Source organism: Pelodiscus sinensis, chromosome 10, assembly GCF_052426305.1.
Source record: "Pelodiscus sinensis isolate ZL-2025 chromosome 10, ASM5242630v1, whole genome shotgun sequence".
NCBI classification, from domain to species: domain Eukaryota; kingdom Metazoa; phylum Chordata; order Testudines; family Trionychidae; genus Pelodiscus; species Pelodiscus sinensis.
Genome location: NC_143061.1, coordinates 13,629,000 through 13,647,736, shown reverse-complemented (window position 1 = coordinate 13,647,736; position 18,737 = coordinate 13,629,000). Strand labels below are relative to the sequence as shown.

Sequence of the window (18,737 nt, the reverse complement as noted above, 5' to 3'; positions counted from 1 at the left end):
ATAGTATGAAGGATAAAAACACATAAGAAGAAAAGATAAAGGGGAGAGCAGCAAGCAGAGCAAAAATACTTCTGAAATCTGCACTGCAGGCTCTCTCACAAATTCCTTCTTCCAACTTATCCCTAGTTGAGCAACTGGGACATGGTGCTTTGGCAGCAAACATACAATTGTATGCCTCTCTCAAACAGGTGTTTGATCTCCTATCAGCAAGAGTGCCAGCTTTCTCCCTTTTCCGGGGGGAGAAGGGACAGCAGAGGATGCACTTGGAGAGAATTCAGAGAAAGTCAAAAAGAGAAAGCAGCCCATAAACTAATACTTTTAGTTCATTATCAGCATTCTGGCCAGCTTTTTGTTGTTGTTGTTTTAAACGGTGGTATGATCTGGGAAGTTTTCCAAGTACCTCTAAAGAAAAGTGCAGCATGCAAAACTAATTGCAGCCAGGGCCAAATTTTCAAATGTATAGGCCAAACTAATGTATAGTGCAAATCCCTTAAGTTCAGTGAATGTACAACATGCACACATCCCAGAGCAGAAGTTGGCACTAGGAAGAGATTTTGCAGCTTTGACACTGTCATCAGAAGTGACACACATTCTAATTATGAAATGAATTTAGGAAATGTTAAAACCTATGATTTCCCCCAATCCAACAAATAGACACTGACTTGTAATATGTTTATGTAGAACTAATTCAAAATGCATATGTAAAATGAAGTAAATGTTGCTTTACATATGGTTATGAGTTATGACAAAGAACCTGCCGGCACAAAAAGTATTTAACAACAAAAAAGCATAGTTTTGTCATTGGCTGTGACATAACACAGTGTAAAGGAGCCAAAACTATCATTACAAGCAGTTCTGCCTTCTGTATGAGAATGAAAACAGCCAGAACTTCAGCCAAATGGCCTTTCTTTTGCAATTTCCTTATTTTGTTCAGCACTAAAGAACTTCCAGTAAACAACAAAAACAAATCCATTTCTTGTTAACTTTGTGTTAAAGATATGCACTGACCACATGAAATCACCAAAAGCAACTGCACATGATGGAAGAATTATTAATGTCCACCCACGCAGAGTACACAGATAATGCAAGGCATAGAACTTAAGTCACTGCTGTGCAATTTGTTTTACTGTTAAAATGAAATGTAGCCAGACAAGCTCAAGCCAATAATTATCAGAGAATAAAAGAATACAAGCATTCTACACTTATTTCCTTTATTTTTTTCTTCTTTGCTGTTAGAAGCAAACTGAAATGATTGCTGAGATAACCATAAATACAGAGGCTGCAAGTCACGAGAAGTGATTTTGGAACTAGTGGGTTGCCTTCTTAGCTCTGCTCCTGTCAGGGGCCTTGCTCCCTTACTTTTACTTCCTGCTACTGGACTGTGATACTGGAAGCGCAGGGTGGGAGTGGGTATGATAAGTGGTAGTGGCCATATCCCCTGCCACCATATGGGCTCATCATAGAGGCAGCACAGACTGAATACTGCTTAGACTCAAAATACTAAATATATCCTCTGTTACCATGTGGGCTGGCAATACAGGCACCCCAGAAGAGTCCAGCTTTCTAGCACAGCATATGGGTAGGCTGCAGGGTACTAGCAAGGAAGGCAATGTAAGGTTCACAAATAGAAAAGTGATCAACCCATCAACTGTCATTCTAACAACAAGCATGTATCTAGTAAACATTTTGTGCTGACTGCTGGCTTAACCCTTTCCCATTTCTAGGTATGCATTTTCAGTCCCTCATGGCACTGGGGAAGGAAAAAGAGGAAGGGGGCGGTTGCTATGGAAATGGCCTGGCTTCCAGTGGAAGGCTATGTCTAGAGTGCAAAGAAAAGTCAGAAAAAGGTACTCAAATTGTGAACCACAATTTGTGTATCTTTTTCTGCTTTTCTTTTGGAAGAGACTTTTCTGACATTTGGCCTGTCTACATGGGGCCAAATTTCAGAAAAAACTCCTCTTTCAGCACATCCCTTCTTCCTCATATAATGAGGATGACAGGAATGGTGAAAGAACGTGTCCACTTTTTCGGAAATTGTTCCTAAAAAGCGGATGCGTTCCTTGGACGCTGCATAGGTTTTCTAGGATCCCTTTGGTTCATCCACTTGATTCAACAGCTACCGGCTTTCCTCCAGTGATGCCTCTGATGATAGGGTTCTAATTACAGCATCTCTGAGCAGCAGCTTGTCAAGCAGCAGCTTGTCATGCAGCACTGTGGGCTGTGTGCTTTGTGCAGTTCCTGGTCCCTGATCAAATTTATCGTGGAAAAGGCGGATAACACGGGAGTTCCCTGAGGCATGTTTGTCATCACTGGTTTTACTGTACTCAGTCTTGAGCGTTTTGACTCCTGGCATTGAATGGAGGTTTGCTGGATCCTGATCACCACCAGCTTCTCCAAGATTCTTTTGGACACATGCTTATTTCCTGTACTCTCACTGGAGTCAAATATCTTTCTCACCTTATTCCAGATGCTTCTTGCTTCACTCATCTGAAGAAGTGGGTTGAACCCACAAAAGTTCATGATACAATATAAACATTTGTTGTTAGTCTCTAAGGTACAACAGGACCACTTGTTTGTTTGGGGGGTGTTGAAAGATTTTTTTTAAGTTACAGACGAACACGGCTACCCCTCTGAGAATCAAGCTGTGTTCCTCTGGCCAGTTAGTAATGCACCTGATAAGCCGCCTTCTTAATTCTAGCCATGGCTAAAACGCAGTATGGTTTGTTGTGGCTATGGTTCCTCCACAAAACTATGGTTACATCACAAAATTTATAACAGCAGAGCTGCACTTGAGCACTGCTAGTGCAGATGCTCTCCTGTCAACTTAATTATTATATTCCTCCCTCCCTCCCCCCATGCAAGTGGTGGTAACTATGTCTGAAGAAAAGGAGAAACTTTCCTGCTAATGTAGTGCTGTCCACACTCACAATTTAGTTGGTATAACTTATGTCGCTCAGGGGAATGGGTTATTCACACCCCTGAGAATGACATACCTTATATAAATGTAAGCTGTAGCATGAACATAGTTTTATGGGAATGCGGAGTTAAATGATGTGCAGCGCTATTTGAACTAGGAGGTTGCTTCCAGTTCCTGTGACTCAAGTAGAAATATTGGAGGTGGGGGTGGGGGGGACACCCAGGCCTATGGGATTGTGAGATGGCATTGGTCACCAAAAAACTCAGCTAATGCAATTAGCCTGTGTGTGTGTGTGTGTGTGTGTGTGTGTGTGTGTGTGTGTGTGTGCGTGCGCGCGCGCGCATATATATATATAGATAGATAGATAGATAGATAGATAGGCGGGGAGGAGAGGGGATAAATGCTGCTTTTTAATTGCAGCAACTGCGGCTTTCTGAAACATGGAATAATACCATGTTTTAAACTCAATACCCAGAGATGCTGTGAGATTTAATTAACATTTAAAGTGTGTTGGATGAAAGGTGCAATGTAAATAGAAAGAACACTGTAACTTAGTACACAAGGAATTGCAAATGCAGTGCCCAGAAAATAAAAGGGAACCATTCGGTATAGCTTAATAATTGGGAAAGAATGGGATTAGTCAAGAAAATGAGCCTAGTAAACAAAGAGTAGATTACAATGCATATATATCCCTCATACGTAAATGATGGGAAGTAAGGTGTGTGTGTGGGGGAGGTCTCATTTTCCATCCCCATTTAATTGATTCATAAATCAATTAATTACTGTCAAGAGACCTGAAGGCAGCAGGAAATTACATAGAAAAGGAGCCAATTTGTTTTAAGATTGAACATTGAATGTTCAATCGAAGTTTAATCAGAAATGACCCATTGTTTGAAAAGTGGAACTTCAATGTCTTTCTAATTTCACAGAATGCTCCATTAAATGAGCACAGGGAGGATAAGGATAACGGATCATCCTAGAAGGAAGATGAGTGGAAAAGGATGCTCTCTGGAGCCAAGTTCAAAATAAAGGTGTTTTTTTGCCTGTCTGTTTTTTCCTTTCAAGATGACAGATTCAAAAAAGAGCAAAAAGCATTACATTGGGACTTTGGGGATTATTTGCAGTACTTTTATGTATGTATGGAAATTGTATTATGTGAACTCTAAACCACTGTCAGAGCAACAAAGGTATTTAATCCACTCAGGTTGACATGTTAATATTCGGGTAATCAGCTAGATCTCAGCAGGGGGTAACAAGGGAGCATATATATGAGGGATATGTACATTGTAAGTGCCCAGGGAAATGTTTTCAACAGATGCAAATGGAAGTTAGGTGCTAAACTTCCAAAGGGTGTTGGGTGTCTAACTGTCCATGGTTTTGAAAATCGTTTCACGGTTAGAGATGACATTATTAAACTAATCCCTTGATTTTTGCGTTTATATAAGGGAGCACTCTGCCGGAGTCAGGGTACATTTCTAGCCAGCTGCTGGGAGGAAGGGCAAAAGAACACTCATCTCCCCCATACCTGATGTCACCTGCTTCCTCCACTAACAGAGTCTTACCCATTTCATCAAGGTACAGAGCAAATCATCAGGACAGAGATCAATCATGAGAGTGGGGGAGGAAGGACTAGCACAGGGCCAGAAGAGCATATTTGTTTGTCTTTCTGATTTATATCCTAGCGTGGGGCTGGGAGATTAAGGGAAGTTACATCTTGATGGGATGAGTCTTGCTTTGTTCAGGGAGGAAGCAGGAGCTAACAGGGTGCTGGAATACCTGTTGTGTGGAAGAGATCAGTAAAGGATGGATAGAAACCTGTGCTGTAAGATTGACATCTCTTTCCCTTGTTGCATGTTTACTGGATCAGTGAACATCATTGCGTGGCAAATTCTTTAAAAAAAACAAAAAAACAACCCCATGCATTTGTGAGCCTGCTGAAGAAATAAATGGGAATGCTTCATTCATCCTTCCACTGCTGGAAAGCATTGCCCTTGCTGTTAAATGCTGAAAGGTGTTCTTGGAACATAATGTGGGATCACATCTTTGTCTGTATCCTTTGGGGTAAAGAGAGGGCTTCAGCTGTTGAGAAAGTTCACTTTGCTTTCCTTGGTGAGTACAATATGTAAAAGATAATATTTGACCTTATTGTTATGTAAGAACGGAGTCAGAATGTGCCTTAATTTCTAGTAGTTCTGCACAGTACAATTACCAGCTAACCTTTCCAAAAAATACCTCTAACTACAGAAGGAAATATTTCAGATGCTTTTGAGGTGTTTCAGATACCATCCTTTTTTGTAACCATCGGCAAATGATATTTTTAATGGCAACCACTAGATTTATTTTGCATTTAACATGAGGAAGGCTGGAGGTGGTCAGCCTTCCTCTGACAGAGATACACGCATTTTCCCCACATTCCAATGTGCTTCCACCCAGTTAAAACCTAGCTCTTGTGTAAGATTCCTTTTTAAAGTCTTACCAAGGAGATCAGAGTAAAGAAGCATATCTGTGTGATGCTAAGGACGTGGCAGAAGAAAAGGATTTGCCATTTATTTGTTTTTTTCAAATGTTAGGGCCTAATATCCTCCCCCCACCCCCAGTAGGTTGTTGGAGAGGAGCACGGCCAGGTGTAACTGGATATGAAGGCACCAAAGTATTTTCTTCTCCTTCGCAGGGAGCTCTCAGGGCTGGGCCGCTCTGGGTTGGGAAGTGAGGGAGCTAAGAAAATGTGCTGCTCTGTAGCCAGACAGACCCCCCCCCCCCCATCTCATCCATCTTATTTTACCTCGCTGAGGTTCCTGAAGCATACAGGACAGAGAAGGAGCAATAAAATCAGAATCGTCTATGCTGGGTCATCTGATCCTGAGAAGCTGAAAACATGGATATGAGGAGAGAACGATTAAGGCAATAAGCTGGCCTTGAGGCTGCGAGAAGTGCCCGGCTGGCACCCATGTTAATACGAACACACAGCCGTCCCTGGGAGAGGAATCCCCCACTGAGAAAAGAATCTCCAGTACTTCCAATTTAATCCTCTCAACTCTCTCTTACAAGTGTAAATTAAGTTCACAACTCCCTTGTAAGAACTGGTCTCACAAAAGGCAGACCAGCACCATTTGGCATCACAGATAAGAAAGAGAAATACGTGACCCCGTGGGTATAAAGATGGGTACAGCAACACACTCACTTTTGAGTGTCAATCTACCCTCTACCTGCTGGTCGGGTTAGGTGTTTGACCTCCCGAGGTTCTATGGGGACGCCCACATCTTATTTTCGTCTTTCCTAGGAATTGAGGGACCGGCCCTGGCCTGACACACTGGAGTCGAGAGGCACAGAAGGGGGTAAAAATTGTACCTGGATGTGGTCCTCTGTCTTAAGTGTACACAGACTTAGAGCTCTTTAAAGGTTAAGCTGTTACTTGGTACTATTATTTCTGTTTTTCCTATCTTTATCTTCTTTGTAACCATTTTTAAGATCTATATTTTGCTAGCAGTTAAGAAATAGAACAATAGCCCATTGCAACCATATGATTTATAAGCTTCCTCAATAAACCTGTAACTGTTTCAGCTTTAACCTGATTCCTTCAGTTGCTGTAACTGAACCAGGCACAATTTAAAAGAACTTCAGCCGGTCTTAAGGGACAGATATAGGGAGAGCTTGGGCGTTTGGATTTGTGTCACTCCCAGGTGGCAGATCCGTTGGGGCACTTCTCAGCCTCCCCCAGGCTGCCTGCTGCGAAGGAATTACAGATTCTAGCAGCTAAAATCTGAAGTGTAATAAGCTCTCCCTGCAAACTTATTGGGGCGCTCGTCAACCTCCTCCAGGTTGCCCGCTGCAAGGGACCCCGGTCTCAGCAGTTGAAGTCTCGGGTGTATAGCACATACACACACCACTCACTGCCCTGACCGTCTGCTGACATGCTCTCAGGGATCAGCAGTTTCCTTTGAGAAAAGGGTGGGGAGGATGCAAGCATAGGGTGGAATAAGTAAGGGCAACATGATTACTGAGGAAACCAGACTATCTGTGGGAGTTAGAGAAGCTACGTGAATGGAGCTAATACCATCTCCTGGGGTGCTTTGGTGTGTACTGAGGATCCACTGTACAGGCCTGGTTCTTGCCACAAAAACAAAAAAATCTCTCTTAACTGAGTCTCAGAGTAAGCTCTGTGAGGAGATTCCCCAGGAGGTGCTGTCACTTCCTAGAGGAAAAGGGTAATAAGGCCCCCAGTCACTCCTCTACAAGTTTTGAAAGTGGCGGGTAGTGATTTAGTTGCCATTAAAGACAGCAGTAGAATTACTTGATTTAACTTTCTCCTTTGGCTGTAGAGCTGTGGCAATTTGGGTACCGGGTTATGGTGTAGAGGTGACCCAAGAGAATTGAGTGACTAGCAAAAGGAAGAATCACTCAAAGACAGATCCTTGTGGTAACAAGAGTAATTGGGACAGAGTGCTGAAACCAATCAGATTCAGACTTTGATACAGGCAGGCTTGGACTACTTCTGATAATGTCCCCTCCTCCCCGCATGAATATGGTCTGTATGGGTATGTCTACACTACAGCGCTAGTTCGAACTAACTTAGTTCGAATTAGTTAATTCGAACTAAGCTAGTTCGAACTAACGCATCTAGAACTAAAAACTAGTTCGAACTAGCGTTTTGCTAGTTCGAACTAGCAAGTCCACATTGAGTGGACTCTGAACAGGGCTTAAGGATGGCCGGAAGCAGTGCCGGCAGGGCATAAAAGGAGGACTTAGAGCATGGAGATGCTGTCTCAGGCTAGCCGAGGGCTGCGCTTAAAGGGTCCCGACCCCCACCCCGGACACACAGTTCTAAGGGGTGCCCCGCTTGCAACGAAGTTCTGGCTTGGAGTGCCCTGAGTGCCCACACTGGGCACATCACACCACTCGGCCATCAGCCCGGCTGCACTTGCCGCAGGCTGCCATCTGGGGAGAGGGAGTAATTGGGGGGCTGCAGGAGAGCTTCCACCCCCAGAAGCCCGCAGAGCCAGCCCAGTCCTCCCCATCGGGGGCTCGTACCCCATTCCTCCCTCACCTCCTTCCACTTACCCTTCCTTAGCCCCCCTTCTTATTGATGTACAAAATAAAGATAACGTTTCTTCCAACATTGACTCTGTCTTTATTGAAAAAAAACTGGGGGAGACTGGGAAAAGGAGGTGGGAGAGGGGAAGAGAAAGGCTGGGAGAGGGGAGGGCAACTAACATGATCAGGGGTTGGGAACAGGTCCCAGATGAAGAAAGGCTACAGAGACTGGGACTGTTCAGCTTAGAAAAGAGGAGACGGAGGGGGGACAGGATAGAGGTCTCTAAAAGCAGGGGTTGGGTGGAGAGGGTGCATTCAGAAAAGTTCTTCCTGAGTTCCCATAAAGAAGGACTAGAGGACACCAAAGGAAAGGAATGGGTAGCAGGCTTGAAACTAGTAAGAGAAAGTTGTTCTTCTTGACAAAGCAAATAGTTAACCTGTGGAACTCCTTGCTGCAGGAGGCTGTGAAGGCTACAACTAGAACAGAGTTTAAAGGGAAGTGAGATCAAGTCATGGAGGTTGGGTCCATGGAGTCCTATTAGCCAGAGGGTAGGAGTGGTGTCCCTGCCCAAAGTTTGTGGAAGGCTGGAGAGGGATGGCACGAGACAAATGGCTTGGTCATTGTCTTCGGTCCATCCCCTCCAGGATCCCTAGGGTTGGCCGCTGTTGGCAGACAGGCTACTGGGCTAGATGGACCTTTGGTCTGACCCAGTACGGCCATTGTAAGCTCAGGGCTCAGTGTCGGGGGTCTCAGTGGACCCCCTTGATTTTCATGCACACCTGGTCCTGGGTGGCCAGGCTGGCAGCTCTCCTGCCCTAGACGGCCACTTTCCTGTGCCTAGTGCGGAGATCGTGGACGAGGTCCACGATGTCCGCACTAGCCCAGGAAGGTGCCCGCCTCTTGCGGTCCAGGGCAAGCTCCCGGGAGCCGCCAGCCTGGTCCCGGCAAGAGGGGGTGGGCTTGGGGGCATCGGGTGGGTGGCTCTGTGCCGTGCCAGGTGCAGGGTCTGCTAGCTGGGTGCTGGCAGGCTTGCACCTGGCACGGGCACCGTAGCCAGCCCGTGCCCCTTTAAGGGGTCCGGGGCCGGGAGGGGGGCATAGAGTTTCCCTGGTGTTGGCCAGAGTGGCCACCAGGGAAACCTGGGGAGGGCTAGCCTCCCACTAGTTCGAACTAAAGGGCTACACAGCCCTTAGTTCGAACTAGCTAGTTCGAACTAGGCGTTAGTCCTCGTAAAATGAGGTTTACCTAGTTCGAACTAAGCGCTCCGCTAGTTCGATTCAAATTCGAACTAGCGGAGCGCTAGTGTAGCACCTATTAAAGTTAGTTCGAACTAACGTCCATTAGTTCGAACTAACTTTGTAGTGTAGACATACCCTATCGTAGTAATTAGCAGCTGTGTTGTCATCTCAGCCCTCACATCGCTTACTTTAACTCTTCACCTTAGAAATATTGCACTAGCTAGCTGTTCTGCTTCCAATGCGGTGACATATGTCAGTGAAGTTTTGAAGCCCTTACATCAATCATAAAGTCATGTGCTGCTCTGCATCAGCTGTAATGTGACAGAAAATTATGTTTCTGTAATTCCATTTGAAAGAAGAAGAGCTTTGATCGATGGCTGCTGATCAAAGTTCTTGTGGCATCAAACAGGAATGTGCACAGCTTCTCTTCACTTGTTGGTTAATGATGATGATCACCATATGCCAGGTACCTAGCGGGGTTGCCATTTTGTGCGCCCTCAGAATGCTTGCAACTGTGAATAGTGCCACACCTTTCGTTTAAAGGGCTAGCATTGCAAAATCACCCAGGGGAGTCAACAATACAGTCAGTAAAGTACTTTTGAATGGAGTGCTGGGAAGCTCTACACAGCTCTTTTATTTGTGAAATAAATTGATTCTTTACATATAAAAATTGTTGTGGGTTAAAAGGACATTTCTGCTCAAAATGGATTTTAGCATAAAAGCTTTGGACAAGTTTTTTTTTTTTTTTTTAAATAAAAGGAACTTAGAATTGGCTGTCCATCGAACCGTGGCCTGATTTACAAATCTGCTGAGTACAAAGACGCTCTGATTAACTTCAGAGTGCTGTTGAGTGTTTGGTGCTGCAGAAAACCAGCCACTTAAGTGTCATAGGAGCCAAAATCTAGGATTCTATTTTTTGACAATCGTGATCTATTTGGTTGTAGATATTTACTGATTCTTTCAGTGGCTCCTTTGTTATATACACAAAGAAGGTGTCTTCTCTTTCAGAGTGTTCGCCACACTTTTACAGGTGGTGCAGAATACAATGTGGTTTTTCTGGATTGTAACCGCTGAGCTGAGTAATTTGCAAATTTATATCTGCAGAAATGTAAGGCAAGAATGAGATTAAGAAATGAGCCTTGCGATTGATGGAGTTAATTGTTTGCCTGCAGAAGTGGGAAGAAATTTTCCTCCTACATATATCTTAGCACTAATTGTCACATTCATTGGGATAATGGGTGTTGTGTATTCCTGGGGACACATATTCAGCAGATTCTAACACAGGTAACAAGTGGAACATGTTTATGAATGTATAAGTGTCACTGTCTAGTTTATGTTCTGGAAGAAAGTGCCTGTACATAGGATAAGGGGATATATAGAGGTTCATTGGGAGGTCAGAGTCTAAAAAACACACACATCGCATACAGCATACACAAATACAGCTTCACTACAGAGGGGTTTATTTGTGTTAGCTGCATATAATGCATCAAGTCTGAAGTCTAGAAGCAGAGTAAAGGACTAGGAGGGTCAATTATCATACCTAGTATGGCAAATCTAATATTGTAATTGTTTCTTTCAGTTACTTTTAATAAGGTACACAAGAATGGGGATAAATAATGCATTTTGTTCTATTTATTGATAAATTGATTGTAGTTGTGTGGATAATGATTAACTACATTAGTGCTGTTGCATTATATGGATTACCCACCATAACTGAAGTGGGCCAATTCCTGTATAAACATTTAAAATAAAGACGAATAGGTGTTATGAATCAGTCCTGACATCTGTGTTGTATCTTTATAATAAATGACTTCATGTGTAGTCTTGTCTGAGCTCTTACAAAAAAGTGTGATATTCCTCTGAAGGGAAGAATAACGTCAGGCAATATATTACATCATTTATTATTTTGATACTTCCATGACAAATTATAGAATGTCCAAATCTTTGTGTTCAGTCATGTATCTGTGTGCCAGTACCATCATTTTATTTTTTACAAAAGTTTTGGAACTTGTGGGAAACCATAATCAGAAACAGTCATGCCAGGATGAAAGGGAAACAGTGACTGATGTATTGCTAGAAATATAGAATATATTTATTGCAGATATATAGAATATAAATAGTGCAGATATATACAATATCTGTTTGTCCTCCAAACTTCAAAGTGTTATAGAGTTACAAATGATGGGGCAAATTTTATCTGCCCACCCTCCGCTGCCATTGACTGTCCTTGTCTCAATACGAATATTACAGATTTCATGATAGCTACCAGCGTATACATAATTCACATGGGGATTTTAAACTACGGAGAAGATTGACACTACCACAGTCGGTCTTCCAGGGTTTGAATTAGCAGGCCTAGTGAAGACACACTAATTCGAACTGAGAGGATACTCCCATCAGTGCCGGTAGTCCTGCTCTCACAAGGAATAAGAGAAGTCAACAGGAATGTTTGATTCCATTGACTTCCTGCTGTGTGGACGGCGCCAAAACGTGATTTAAGATACTTCAACTCAGGCTACGTAATTAATATAGCTGGAGTTGTATATCTTAAGTTAACTTTCCCCTTTAGTGTAGACCTGGGTTTTTTTAACATGACAAAATACCATTTTTACTTGTTCTTCACAAACCCTAAAACCTGTTGTTCGAAAAAGCAAGGCTCAGCCATGGGTATAAATTGGGCATGAGCCAGAACGAGGCCTCTAGTTTCTCCTTCTCCAGTTCTCTTCCTGAAACTTTAAATAATAAAAGCACCAGAAAATGCTCCCAGTTATCAGAAGAAAGTGATAAAGGTTGGTGAGTGCAGGTATAACAAATCAATCCTGTTAGGGTTCAGAGCAGTATACATTGTTTTCAACTAAAGCTTTATTTCACCACTTCACTGCATGCACTCTCTAAGGGTATTTCTAGACTACATAGTTTTCCCAGAAAAACTGTTCCGTGACCAGGGAATGCGTTTGCTCTTCTGCTATTTTTGCGGAAGAACAAATGCGCTCTTTCAGAAGTCCCCGTATTCCTTGTTCCCTGAGGAATAGGGGGGCTTCTGAAGGAGTTTTTTTCCCCAACATTTGGCCCAGTCTAGATGGGCCAAATATCGGAAAAAGCTACGCAAAATGTGGAAAGCATTTTGTGTAGCTTTTTCCGAAAAAAGGTTGTAGTCTAGCCATACCCTCAATGTCTAATCATACAAATCCAAACACCTTTGCATGACCCTTGTCCCTCCCCTTCTCTGAGGTCCTGTAACTGCCCGGCTTCTTTCCACAGGACGAGACCTGCCCCACCCTTTCCCTGAAGCCCTTCCCCCCTCACTCCACCCTTGTTGCTCACTCTTCCCCACCCTCACTCACTTTCACTGGATTGAATCAGGGAGTTGGGGAGAAGAGGTATGGGGCAAATAGTAGGAGGGAGTTTTGGTGCTGAAGGGAACTCAGGACCACAGCAAGGTTTTGGGGTGTGGGAGGGACTGCAGGAGAGTGGCTTCAGGAGGGTGGCTGTAGGTGGATAACTTGAGTCGAGTGTTAATTTGTTTGTCTGAGGCAAACCCTCTCCATAAGGTGCTTGGCTCATGTGAGCTTTTGACAGGGTCAGTCTGACTTTTCCCTGCTTATTGTACAAAAAGACATGCACATCACATACAAATTCTGCGTGTTTATGAAATTACTTTTACACAGGTCATATATAATCCTGAGTATCATACATGTATATCTTCTGAAGACTAAACATAACTGATCACCTGAAATGTCAAATTGCTTGCTTAAAATGAAATCAGTATGGGACTTCTACTTCGAGGTAAAAGACTCAATTGTATTGGGAAATATAATTATGAAGACAGCCATCCTTCCAGAAACAGTTATATACCTAGGCCCTTAGTGTCTGTTTCAGCAGTTTGGAATGAGTCATGCAAATCAGTAAGATGAATAGTAATAATTAGCACAGATTGTAAAACAATATGCAGTGCTTTGAATCTCGAAACAAAATCCAATGAGCATCTGACGAAGGAAATTCATTTCGAGTCCTGAAAGGTTTCTTTTCTCTTTTCCACAGAGTCCAAGCTTTCTCTTTGAAGCTCTCTTTCCTACACATCACACAGTAACTCAAGAGCTGGATCCCTCATTCAACCTGCATGAGATGATTGCTAAGGTAAGGGAAAATGAGACGCCTTCCTTGAATCACAAATGCTTTTTGTCATTGGACAAATTGTGCTTGTTTGTCAGACAAAGCTGTTTTCAAAGATAAAATGTCTCCTTCCTAGGGGTTGGTTTATTTCCAAGCTAAAAAGTAGCATGTGGGTCTTTCAGTCAAATGAGTATTGTCATGTGCATGACTGGGGATACTGACGAGATTGCATGAGCAAAGAAAATGTGTAACTGGATTTTATATAACTCTCTGTCTCCTGGTCAAGTGACACTTTGCACAGTTGAACTGGTACTATTGATGCCAGAGATTGACTCCCTCTGGCAGATGAGTTGATGGCCACACCAGGCCCTTGTTAAGGTTGGGGGAACCGGCTCCACATTCCCAGAAGGGGTGGCACCACCAAGAGCATGCCACACTGCCCCTACCCCCAGCCCTCACTGTCACCCAGAGCATGCTGCAGAGGGCTCCAGCAGTGATTTAAAGGGCCCAGGGCTTCCACTGCTGATGCAGCCGCAACAGCCATGGGCCCTTTAAATTGCTGGGTCCTAGGGCAGTTGCTCCCTGTCCTCCTCCCTGATGTGCCGGCCTGCCCACTGGAGGGCAGAGCATTGCACTTTCATCTCCATCCTTTTGTGTCACAAATCTACTACAAGCAAATGACTCATTGATGGCTGGGTCACTGTAAGAATTCTTCCTGGATCCTCCCCAGACTGACAGGGAATCAGTGAGTCTCCCTGGTAACTTAGCCAACTCACTTTCTGAACTATGCTGGCTGGCGTACAGAAGAGGTTCCTGGAGTTTATATGAATGGTCAGCCTGACAAGGCAAAGGTCAATTAATCATCTAAAACAACTGAATGTTTTCTTGCTCTTCTCTCAGCTTCTAATATGACCTGAATATCACTACAAACAACCTGCTAGTATAGCCTAGCAACCTCTCCTGGCCCCTCCAAGATGCTCTCATTTCTTACTTCCACTTCACATGCTTCCTGGGAGAGGTTGCCTACCCCAGACAAAGTCTGAACAGGTAAAATAGGCCAGTTCATCTTATAGGCTGCACCTGCAGGAGAGCCAAGGATTAATAATGTTCAAAGACTGGTGAAACCTAGCTGAGGGAGGAGCTGGAATATATATAGAGAAAATTGACAGTAGGAAAAGGACTTTGGGGAGAAGCTCAGCAGTTACTCTCTAAGAGTCAGTTAGGTTCAAGGAGGAGTTCTAGGCAGAAAATAAGCGCTAGAATCCTGCCTGGACCCAATACCCTGGCCAGAAACTGGAAAGGAGAAGTAGCCTTGAGGCCCTGGGAAGCTCCAGTGCTAAACCTAGTGGTGGGTCAGTCCATAAAGAAAAGAGCCAGGGAAACAGTAACAGGGTCAGAGCCACAGTTTCTGGGCGTAAAGTTCCTCGGCTGGAGCTTGGAGTAGTGAGCAGGCCTGAATTCCCCTGGGAAAATGTCACAGTCTTAAAGGGGAAGACTGCCTGCAATGGCATCTGGACAGCTGATCAGGTGAGACTTTGTTATCCTGGATGGGAAAAAATTGTATTACAATCTGGCCAGAGGGCCACGCCATTAAGAAGTGCCGTGACTGCTAAAGAGCTAATCCCCAGCTGCAGCCACAAGTGAGGTCCCGGCAACAACTCCAATAAGCTCTAACAAGATGTAAGACAACAAAGACATTGAATGTGATGTGATCAGATGTTTTTTCTTAAGTTATAAAAATCTCAGAACAGGATTTCTTATAAGGCCTACATACATGGGCCTAGTGAAGTGAATTCTTTGCACCTTTGGAGTTAGTTCATTTAGAAAAGCAGTGGCTATAGACACACTTCTAACAAAAAATTCATGAGGATTGTCAGGGTGCAGACTTAGCATACAAGCACAGCAGTGGCACTGACAAGATAGATCGTAATTCCTCTGGATTTTTTTTAAAGCAGATATGGTCTTTTGAGCCTCAGGCTGCAAGAGGCTGAGAAGATTAAGGAGCTGTAATGATAGGGAAGTCCCCTCTGGTCCTTCCTGGCAGGAAAGATGGTTGTTAAGATATGGATCCTCCATGCCAAAACAACTTTAAAAGGGATCATCAGAGCTCCATCTTTGAACTCTGAGGCTGGGGGAGGTGTGAATCACTTAATTAATCAGAGGTTCATTATGAGCCATGACCACGATCGAACAGTCCCTCCATACATGTTGATGATCCTAGAAAACCCACTCTAATGAAGTAATGAGAGAGGAATATTTCAGATTATCACACATGATTTTATAATAGTTTCAGAGCTTTCCATTGCTCATTGCAAGTCCCTTGGGATTAAACTGTGTAGAATGCAGTATGCTGCAGCTGGGTATTTCTTGTCGTACCTGAAAACATTTTATGGAGAGAGTCATGGGGCCAGAAACTCAGCTTGTGTAAAATGGCCTAGCTCCATTGAGGTTAAATCAGATTATGCCAGTTGAGGATAGGGCTCATGAAATAGAAGTTCACACACACACACAAGTGGGAAAATAATGGATATTGGGTAGGAAGAAAAAGCATGATTTTTGCTGAGGTCTGTCTGTCTATCTATATAAAATCAAGTTTAACAATAACAATGGATGAAATATTCATCAGGCCTGATCAGGTTTCTACCAGTTCCATCAACTAGCTGGCTGAGCTACCATGGGTGTTAAAAATATAAAACAGCCATACTGGGTCAGAACAAAGGTTCATCTAGCCCAGTATCCTGTCTTCTGATAATGACCAATACTAGATGCCTCAGAGGGAATGAGCAGAACAGGTAATCATGAAGTGATCCATCCTTGTCACTGATTCCCAGCTGCTGACAGAGGCTAAGGATAATAGCCATGAATTTATCTAGCTTTCTTTTGAATCTTGTTACTTCAGAACATCCTTTGGCAAGGAGTTCCATATGTTGACTGTATTGTGGGGCTGCACCCCTCCTTGCCATGATGCCACAATCCCCTTGCTGTTTCTCTGCCTCCTCTGAGGTCCTTTCCTGTTGCCAGGTCATAGACAAAAAGATAAGAGCTGTCTGGGCAGAGGGCTAGCAAAGCCCTTAGGGAGCAGAAACCATTCAGGGAGGGGAGGGGCCCAGAGGCCCAGACCTGAGCAGTTCAGTTCAGACCACTGTAGAGAGTGCCAGAATTTCCATTTGCCCTTAGTGGGACACCCCAACAGGCTGGGATGCAAGATGGGAGCCTACTCTCAGGCTAACCAGTCCCCCACTTTCCACTGCTGCTGGAGCTGGGTGCCAACCCAGCAGCCGGCATTCCCTTTGCTCCATTCAGAGCTGGATGGATAGAGAGAAGCAGTTGCTAAGAGTTATCTCCCCTAATGCAGCCCCTGATAAATTCTACTGCAACTGGCAGATAATATCCATTGAAAGCAATGACCAGAAGTGTGTATCACAGTGATTCCTATGACATATTGATGGTATGTGGTCACAGATTGTGGTGATCAGCAGTCAGTTGTAATGGGAAACTTAACAAGCTCAGATATGTACAGGGCTGGCCTTACCATGAGGTGAACTGAGACAGCCGCCTCAGGTGCCAGACTGTGGGGGGAGGGCACTAGTTCACACTTTTTGAACAAGGCATTTTAAGTTGTTAGTTGTCCTTTATTGGGGTAGGTAGCACACACACACACACACACACACACACCACGCTCCTTCTGATTTGAGGCCTCTAACTGCGTCGGATGTGAGCTGAAGAAGTCAGCAGCTACAGTGTGGACTTTTTGTCTGTCACCAAAAACCTACTTATTACAGCCTGATATGGCTTCTATACCTTATCTTTGTAAACAACATTCACTAGACATGTTGCACATTTGTATTATGTGTACAGTGTAATTAAGTGTCTTTCCACCATTCAGAAATTTAAAAAAGGCATCTCATACTTCTTTGAAAGTGCACAAAACTCCCTTTTAGGTAAGGATGCTGCTGATGAGAAAACCTTTTGTATTAGAGCAGATGTTTTTTAAAATAGTGGATAACATTATTCACTCGTTGTTCAGGGAGTTCTGGATTTGCTTTCCCATATTGCGATCACTGCACACATCACTGATGTAAGTTCTAATTGGCTTTGCTTGGCAGAACTATATGTTTGAGACCTACTTCTGCAGTTCTGACTCAGAAGTGAACTTCCTTTGCTTTCGAAAGGGAAGGATGGATAAGGAAAACACAGGAAAAAGGGGAGAAAATGCAGGGGTGCAGGGAATTATTTTTTAAATGAGGGTGCCAGTAGAGAAGACAATACAGAAACTGAGATAAGGGAAAAGAAGTTAGATGGAATGACAGAGGAAACAGTCACTGGACATAGAAAATAAAATTGGGAGAAATCAAAGTACACAGAGGTATACAGAAGCTAGAAAAACAGAATTTGGAAACAAACAAGAGAGAAGAAAAATGCAAACACAAAGAAACTATACTAAGAGTTTTTAAAAAAATATTATATATCAGAGAGCTTAATGCTTTAATAAATTACCCACTAAAATAGTTAGATATAGGACTGGTTAGAACATTGTGCACATTGAAGTTCACCTAGGGCAACAGAATTCAAGAGTCAGTCCTACTTCTTCTCTTGCCTTTATGGTCATTCTTTTAAAAACCTTTTCTTGATGTTTTTAGTCCTCTTTGGTATCAAAGGCTACCTGGCAAAACTCCTTCAAAGAGATTCCGTTTTTAGACTCAAAACGCTACACTCTGTTTTGCTGTGTCTTTGTTCATTTTCTTAGCTAGTTATTAATTACAATGAGAGAAAAGAGAGAGTATTGTATTATCTGTTCAGCTGGTAGAGCTCATGGTTTTCAGATTACTAGTAGGGAACAGAACAAAATCTCACTGTGTATATATTCATCTGCATGTTCCCAACTCTTAAAAAAAAAAAAAACCCTCTGTATACTGTATGTGCATTGATTTTCAGTGTGATACCCCTGAGGGAGGAAAAGCTCATTACAGTTTTATTTCTTTTTAAAAAGAGAAAAAACACATTTCATTTCATCTTGAATGGAAATGTTTGATTTGGTAAAAGAAAGAAAATTCCAGTTACGTGGAGATATAGATAAATTTAACTGTATTTATTCTGCCCCGTTCTGTTTTTGATCAGTTTCCCATGGTCACTGTATAAGTGGTTGAAGAAGTCAGGCTATTGTACCATGAGACTTGGTGCTTTGCTTTTTATGTTTTTGGGGGCTTTTTTGTTCTATTTTAAAGCAAACCATTAGAATATTTTTGAATTTACTAGTACTATGCCGGCTGGCTTTTCTTGGAATATTGCAGCTTGAAAATAAAGATCTGCGTTGTTATTCAAGTGAAAGTAAAACCGTGGGGATGGATAGGAATGCAGAAACATCTCTCTTAAGATCTTGTAACTTTGAAAATAAAGTCCTGTATACTTTTATGAATTAAACAGAAAGATAAACTAT

At 43.1% G+C, this 18,737-nt stretch overlaps 1 protein-coding gene across 5 annotated transcripts in view; it reads left to right on the top strand.

Moving 5' to 3' along the window:
* The window catches only part of NAALADL2 (N-acetylated alpha-linked acidic dipeptidase like 2), a 984,106-nt gene that overhangs the window by 836,175 nt on the left and 129,194 nt on the right, over window positions 1-18,737 (top strand). For all 5 annotated transcript variants that reach the window (XM_075937993.2, XM_075937986.2, XM_075937990.2 and 2 more), the window contains one exon: window positions 13,229-13,324. In XM_075937993.2, the coding sequence (XP_075794108.2) occupies window positions 13,229-13,324 (96 nt within the window). The remainder of the gene's footprint in view (window positions 1-13,228; window positions 13,325-18,737) is intronic.